At 44.2% G+C, this 8102-nt stretch overlaps 1 protein-coding gene across 1 annotated transcript; it reads left to right on the top strand.

The window, feature by feature from the left end:
- Window positions 1–2525: 2525 nt before the first annotated feature.
- Window positions 2526–5951, top strand: LOC113886389 (mammaglobin-A-like). The gene is made up of 3 exons (XM_027532560.1): window positions 2526–2644; window positions 4470–4660; window positions 5760–5951. The coding sequence occupies exons 1-3, from the start codon at window positions 2590–2592 to the stop codon at window positions 5790–5792; spliced, it is 279 nt and encodes a 92-aa protein (XP_027388361.1). The 5' UTR covers window positions 2526–2589; the 3' UTR covers window positions 5793–5951.
- Window positions 5952–8102: the final 2151 nt, after the last annotated feature.

The raw sequence follows: 8102 nt of genomic DNA, 5'->3' as shown, positions 1-8102 counted from the left end.
GGGGTGAGTCCCAGATAATCCAAAGAGCAAGTAATACATTCATGGGTAGTTAACTATTGACTCTTTTCTCTGACTCTCTAGTCCTTAAACCTAAGCTGAGCTTGTTTCTCTTGTTCCTATTCTCTTTCTATTACCCCTATTTCAACTGGTGTGGGTTCTCTCTTATGAGGCTAGCCTGTCCCCCCTGTGACACCAAGAGATACACATTTCTTGCTTTCCTTGTCATGACAAGTACAATCTGCTCCTCAGGGCCTCTGTACTTGCTGTTCCCTCTGCATAGAACACTCTTCCCGGAACTTCCCTTGGATATTCTGTTCACTCATCCAAGCTTAGAAGGCCTTCTTCCTACAACTTGCCTGGACCTCCCTACAGGACGCTGTCCTTAGTGGTTTTTTATTAGAGCTGTTGCTTTGTGATATCACTCATTCGGTTGAAGGTTTGTCTGTTGCCTGCCCCGTAAGCACCACAAGGGCAAGGTCCGGGTCTAACTTATCCCTGCAGATGAATGTGTGACACATAGCAAAGGGCCCAGTCAGAGTAGAAGCTCCTGGTATTGCTAAATGATGAATGGATGGATGGGTGGACAGATGGATGGAAAGATGAATGGGTGGTGGGCTGGATGGATAGATGAATGGATGGGTGGATAGATGAATGGATGGGTGGGTGGATGAATGAACCTCCCACTAATACATGATACCCTGTTTTAAGCCCTGTGATAGGCTCTTTACATAGAGACAAACATACATACATCTGGACAAAACCAAGCATGGCATCATTCATGCCCCTTTTAGCAGTGAGGAAAAGGAAGCTCAGAATGACCACGAGTTTGTCCAAGGACACTTCGTGATTAGTGTTGCATCCATGCTTCAAATCCACGTCTGTATGAACCCAGATCCCATCGCCATTCCACCATTCAGCTTTGCCTCCCCTAAGCAATCAGCTTTTCTACTTCACAACATCCTTTGTGTCAGTGGAAGAAAAACCTTAAAAACCTAACTAAAAGTAGATGAAAATTCATTCATAGATTTATAATAGAATAAATTGATGAAACTGAGTGAACTAATGAGATAGTCTTTGATAAAACAAACTTCACAGAGGTAAGACATTTTTAATTTTTCAGTTCAGTTCAGTCTCTCAGCCATGTCCGACTCTTTGCCACCCCATGGACTGCAGCACGCCAGGCTTCCCTGTCCATCACCAACTCCCACAGCTTGCTCAAACTCATGTCCAACCAGACAGTGATGCCTTCCAACCATCTCATCCTCTGTCCTCCCCTTCTCCTCCTGTCTTCAATCTTTCCCAGCATGAGTCTTTTCCAATGAGTCAGTTCTTCACATCAGTCCTTCCAATGCATATTCAGGACTGATTTCCTTTAGGATTGACTGGTTTGATCTCCTTGCAGATTTTTAGTGTTTTTAATTTTTAACATTTCCCAAATTTAAAGCACCTTACAGAAAAAAATCTTCTATAGACAAGAGAACTCTGCCTCCCAGAGGAGGTATGTGGTATCACACCCAGCTCTTGTGCTCGGTAAACCCGCAGAACAGACCCACAGCATATGCTACTTGTACTTTGAAGAAGAGAGTAGAAACAAGAGGTGGAGGAAGAGGAAGAGGAGGAAGAAGAGATAATGATGATCACAATAATAATAAAAAACAAGGAGGACAACACAGGCTCGCAATGCTGTGCTTTGCTTTATTCAGAAAGCAGATTTGCATTCATTTTACTTCAAGTCATATAATGCGGCCATGAAATTGAAAGAGGCTTGCTCCTTGGAAGAAAAGTTATGACCAACCTAGACAGCATATTAAAAAGCATAACATTACTTTGCCAATAAAGGTCTGTCTGGTCAAAGCTATGGTTTTTCCAATAGTCATGTATGGATGTGAGAGTTGGACTGTGAAGAAGGCTGAGTGCCAAAGAAATGATGCTTTTGAACTGTGGTGTTGGGAGAAGACTCTTGAGAGTCCCTTGGACTGCAAGGAGATCCAACCAGTCCATCCTAAAGGAAATCAGTCCTGAATATTCATTGGAAGGACTGATGCTGAAGCTGTAAGTCCAATACTTTGGCCACCTGATGTGAAGAACTGACTCATTTATAAAGACCTTGATGCTGGGAAAGATCGAAGGTGAGAGGAGAAGGGAATGACAGAGGATGAGATGGTTGGATAGCATCACTGACTCGATGGACATGAGTTTGAGTAAACTCTGGGAGTTGGTGATAGACAGGGAGGCCTGGCATGCTGCAGTCCATGGGGTCGCAAAGAGTCGGACATGGCTGAGTGGCTGAACTGAACTGAACTGAATGTCATATATCTTGATGGCAGTTCTGAAATTGTTTGGGGTCCCAAAGACTCTGTCTCCTCAGTTTTCTACCAACAGAAAAATAGGCTGTCTGGGTTCTTGTTGGTTCTTGCTGTTGTTTCCTGGTCCAATGCCAGGTTTATCCTGTGACTCATTTCCTCATTTGTGGGAAGGATTAGCGTGGTGACCTGGAGAATAAAAGGAGGCGTTTTGGGCACTCACCTCTAAAGTGAGTTCCTTCTGCTCTGACATTAGACTGACTTGTCAGCAGCAACTGCCTCCAACATGAAGCTGGTGACGGTCCTCATGCTGGTCGCCCTCCCCCTGTACTGCTATGCAGGTGAGTACTGACGGGCGCACAGATGTGGGGCTAAGGTTGCTGTCTGGTTCCCTGTGCAAGAGCTCCCAACCCCCAAGCACCAGTACAGGCCTGCCCACCAGAGACCTAAGCATCATCACTCATTCCAGAACATCTGAAAGAAGCCCTTTGTGAGCTTTGCCTCTGCCCTGGGGCTGCACGTAGTGTCTGACGACATTCAGGGTGTCCCGCCGTCATCACAGGTGCCATGGGATGAGGCTAGGGACTGACTACTAGAATTAGGCATTTCAGCAGGGCAAGGGGAAGAGATGCTCTGATGATTCCTGATTTTATACCAGATGGGTTTCCTGAAAGAGGCACTCTTGGAGTCTCCTTAAATATGAAAAGAAACAGGAAATCTGCCAGGAGGTAAAGTTTAGGCTGCGGTGGGTGACCCAGGGTCCTGCACCCAGTTGGGGAGTCCCAACTCTTCACAAGTTTTCACAGTTGATTTGAGCCCTTCTGGAATGCCTTTCCTCCCAGTCCCTCCCTGCTCAATGTTGACTGAAGAGGGGAGTTCACACCTCCTTGGAGGTCTCCTTCCCGAGTGAAGATCCAGTTCGAGAATAATGCCCTGGCGGCTAGTCTAGTCATCGGTAATAAGTCACAGACATAGTGTACTTTATTCAACTTACAAAGCTCTTTTGTTCTTCTTTCATTTCTGTTTATTTATTCTTAGTTGTACTAGGTCTTCATTACTTTGCCCAGACTCTCTCTAGTTGTGGCGAGTGGGGGCAACCCTTCACTGGGGTGCGAGGGCCTCTCATTGCGATGGCTTCTCTTGTTGCAAAGCAAGGGCTGTAGAGCGTGGGCACAGCAGCTGTAGCACACAGGGTTAGCTGCCCTAAGGCGTGTGGAATCTTCCCCAACCAGGGATCGAATTCACGTCCCCCACATTGGCAGGCAGATTCTTATGCGCTGTGCCACCAAAGAAGTCCTACAGAGCTCTTTTAAATATCCTCACCTCATTTGTTCCTCAAGTACTTGCAGATGTGTTCAAGGTGACAGGCTCAAGGTCAACTAAATAAAAAATTACAGACCCAAGAATAAAAGCCAGTTCTCTCTAATCCAGTTCCAGAACTCTTTCTCCTACCCAACTGAAATCACCACAACAGATCACTTCACAAACAAGAATTTCATTTGTACATTATTTTGTTTGTTTGTTTCAGAAAATCATTAGCATCAACAGAGCTAATGGACAATATTCTAGAAGCAGTACATGTACAATCCTGGGAAATTTTACTTGTTACTTGGAATGATAATGGTGAAACATCGTATGACTCTGAACAAAGAAAGACCAAATAAAGTTTAATATGTTGCCCTGAGTCAGAGCATCTCACTTCCTCAACACCCTCCTTAGTCAAGGTTACATAAGGTTTGGCTTCTAGAGGCTAGCAAGAGGAAGCACAGATGTTTTAGGTCTTAGAGAAATCCCAGATCCCAAGTTTACTCTTGTAGAATAGAGAACTGAAGACCATTTGCCATAATCTTTATGAATAGACATCTCTGCTGCTGCTGCTGCTGAGTCGCTTCAGTCGTGTCCGACTCTGCGAGACTCCGTAGACAGCAGCCCACAAGGCTCCTCCGTCCCTGGGATTCTCCAGGCAAGAACACTGGAGTGGGTTGCCATTTCCTTCTTCAATGCATGAAAGTGAAAAGTGAAAGTGAAGTCGCTCAGTTGTGTCCAACTCAGAGACCCCATGGACTGCAGCCCACCAGGCTCCTAAATGACAACCACCATGGTTCTGCCCTCCAAAGATGTTCATGCATCCATAATGGAGCCCATGTTTGCCTTCTTTCTTCCCAGGTTCTTCTGGCTGCTCCCTTCTTGACAATGTGGTTGAAAAATCAGTTGATCCCACTGTGTCCAAGGATGAATATAGAGCATATCTTAAAGATTTCGCACAGACTGACGTTGAGAAAAAGGCTGCAGATGAATTAAAGCAATGTTTTCTCCAGCAGTCAAATGAAACTCTGGCCAATTTCAAACAGATGTTGGTAATTTCAGCTTCTTCTGATGTGCTTTTACAACCAAGGGACAGGGACAAATAGACTCTACATTTGTTATTCATTACACTAAAGCGAGTGATGAATGTGTTTCATTTCCATTTATTTCATTGTGTGGTGAGTCTGATGACTTTGACATCAAGAAAGATGTCCAAGTCTACAGTGCTGAAGTCTTCAGTGAATAATAAATTTAAAAGACAGAAGAGGGAAAAGCAAAGGGTCTACCTAAACCACATTTCCCCAGTAGGCACAGAGGCAGACACACACACACATTATGATCAGTGAAATAAACCAGTCACAAAAAGACAAAGGTAGCTCAACTCTTATACCAGGTTTCAGGAGTAGCCAATCTCATAGAAACACAGGGTGGAATAGTGGTTTTCAGAAGTCGGATATTGAGGGGAAATGGGGGTTATTTAACAGGTATATAGTTTCATTTTTGTAACCTGAAGACAGTCTGGAGATTGGTTGTACTGACTGCAGAGTGAATATAGTATTAGGTATATTTGAAATGGTGAAAATGGTAAATTGAATCATTTACTATGTAATTTAAATTACATCATTTACTATGATCCTTATAATGAAGGATGCTAGGCTTTTCTTCTTGAAAAGCCTAACTCAGATGGATCTTTCTGAGTCACAGCCTCAAGATTTTACAGGCTACAAAGTCAAAGATGAAGGTCCCGGCTATTTTCTATATTTATGACAGAAAGTCTGCATAGGAATTCAAAACTTCCTTGGGTCCTTGTATTGGTGCTGAGATTGTCACGATTCTATGGAAAACTGATAATATACGTAGCATCGTTATAGATAAGTTATTACAGCAAGAAATGTGCAGAAAAGAACTTACTCAAGGGACCTCTGGTGGGGAAAAGATCTGGAAGCACCAGCACTTCTTTGGCATTGATAAATGTCTCCTGAATGATAAGATAAATGGGATCATTCTGATTTAACTTCCAGGACTAATTCTCTTGAATGTCAGATGTGTGTGAACGCATTCAAGATAACAATTAGAAGAAATGTTTATTGTGCAAGATTTTATTTTGCAAGAGGGAGCTGAAAATCTAAGTGATTTTTTTTTGTTTTTCAGCAAATCATATACGACAGTATATACTGTAAATAATTCTAACTTTCTGCAAGACCTTTGGCTCAGAAATGTCAACTGGCGATGAGTATATACCACAAGCTGTCTGTCTTTTTTGTCTTTTAATCTACACACTGCAAGACAATTGTTGAAACCTCAAATACATTTTCATTTCAATAAAATATCTGCATATCTAAAGTTCTTTTTTGTTATCTGATTCAAATAGAGACTTTAGAGAGCTTCACATATAACACACACACAGAATTATTCATTAAATAACTCATGGGTGAAGGATGGAGGTATCTGAAAGGCACTTTGTCTCTTACCATTTCTAGTCCAACATTAATTGTCTCTCTGGAAAAGCGGTTTTCCTCCCCTCCTCATTCCCATCTCCCCAGGAACTAGAGGGGAGTTTCCGGTGGTTGGGTCATACCCAAGTTCCCTGACCTGCTTCAGTCTTCATCTTCATTCTGAACCCTGCTGGCCATGGGGGGCAGCTTTCTCAGCTCTCTCTGTCTCTGCCCCAAGTGTGCAGGGCTGGGAACAGAGCCATTGAGAGAGGTAACTCAGGCAAAGCCAGGGTGAATCCTGTCTTGATTTTAAAATCTGATATATGGCACTAATCTTAACTTTTAACATTAGTTCACAAAAATATTGTTTACCCTAATTCCTGAGATTTGAGTGAGTTTAAGTCGCTTAGTCCTGACCGACTCTTTGCAACCCCATGGACTGTAGCCCGCAAGACTCCTCTGTCCGTGGAATCCTCCAGACGAGAATACTAGAGTGGGTAGCCACTCCGTTCTCCAGGGGAATCTTCCCGACCCAGGGGTCCAACCCGAGTCTCCTGCATTACAAGGAGATTCTTCACTGTCTGAGCCACCAGATGGTTGATGCCCCCTAATAGAACTGTAGGACTGTCCCCACATGTGTCCCTTGAATGGCAGCGTAACTCATCCCCTCATTCACACAAGGACCTATGAAGTCAGGAAGATCAGGGGGAAATGTGCACTATGTTGGAACAAAGCAAAACAAGAAATTTTAAAATCGCACCTTAGCTCCCTTTACTTCTACCAGTCCCCACAACCCTCTCACCAAAGATAAGTTACTGCCCTTCTGCTCGCACCTCCCAGAGTCCCTTTTCCTTCTGGGGCCATCCCTTCTACCAGGAAGACCTCTGGCCCTTTCTTGGGATGATTCAGCTCCCCGAAATTCTGACTCTTCCCTCCTATATAATGTGTACAGGAAAGAGGCACGAGAGAGGTCCTACGATGGGGAGCCATTCTCTGGTCAGACCAGTCTCAGCTTTGAAGGGAGGTGGTCTTAGGATTGGAAGTAAGGGCAGCTCCCAGCTGCAAGCAAGCCTCTCCCCAGCCTCAGTCTCAGCGCTCCGACAGCTTTGGCCTCCATCTGCCCCAGGACATCAGAGAGCTGTCCCAGTGGAGTGAAGATTCCTGTTCAACACAGTCACGCATTTGCCAGGCACACCACCCGGCTGAGGATATAACCAAAGAATGTCTGCTGGAGGGGCTGATGCCTGCAAAGCCATGCAGAGCCCAAGAGGATGACGGAGGACTTTGCTGACAACACCAGCAACTGCCAGACATCCAGCAGATGGGAGTGTTGGAAGAAACACCAAAGATTGGAGCAAACGGAAGCAGCTTTCTGGAATGTCCATGTCAGCAGGTCACTCAACCGACTTTGGCCACAGCAGAAGACACAGTGTACTTTCTGACCACCATGGAATCACACTGAAAACCAAGAACAGAATGATCATAGGAAAACCTCTAATCACTTGGCTAAAAGAGACACACAAACATACACACTCCTTTAAAAACCAATGAATCATCAAATACTTCCTAAATATTTTTTTTAAGTGTCTGTCCCCAGCACTGACCTGTCACCCTATGGTGGAAAAGGGTGGTCTTGTGCAAACTGCAGGCTTCATTACCTAACATGTAGCATCAGCACTAAGGCGATAAGGAACGGGGAGCAGATGGTAGGTACACGAGAGCTAAATTCCTGCGGAAAATGCACTGCTAACAAACTCTGGTGGAAACAGGAATCCTAGAGACCAGTGAGGAGGCTGGAATCATGAGTGTCATGTTCAAGATTTTTGGCAAGGTAAACATACAGAAAACACCTCGTAGAACTGTTTCTCCTATTTTTCCTTCTAACTACACTCTGTAGGACTCTTCCTGCCTAGAGTTGGAGACAGGACAGTGACATCTCTCCAGGCAGAAATGCATCATTCTTGCTATACTTCTAACATATGTCTTGGACTTAAGCAAATATTACATCTCTTGGAAGTTAACACTCAAGTTAAACCACTTCTCACAAAATGCATGAACA

This window comes from Bos indicus x Bos taurus, chromosome 29 (genome assembly GCF_003369695.1).
Source record: "Bos indicus x Bos taurus breed Angus x Brahman F1 hybrid chromosome 29, Bos_hybrid_MaternalHap_v2.0, whole genome shotgun sequence".
NCBI lineage: Eukaryota > Metazoa > Chordata > Mammalia > Artiodactyla > Bovidae > Bos > Bos indicus x Bos taurus.
This window is presented reverse-complemented; position numbering and strand designations above follow the sequence as displayed.

Coding starts and splice junctions, on each gene's coding strand:
- LOC113886389 (XM_027532560.1), top strand. CDS start 2,590: ATGAAGCTGGTGACGGTCCTCATGCTGGTCGCCCTCCCCCTGTACTGC. Junction 2,645..4,469: donor CCCCCTGTACTGCTATGCAG/GTGAGTACTGAC, acceptor CTTTCTTCCCAG/GTTCTTCTGGCTGCTCCCTT. Junction 4,661..5,759: donor CCAATTTCAAACAGATGTTG/GTAATTTCAGCT, acceptor TTTGTTTTTCAG/CAAATCATATACGACAGTAT.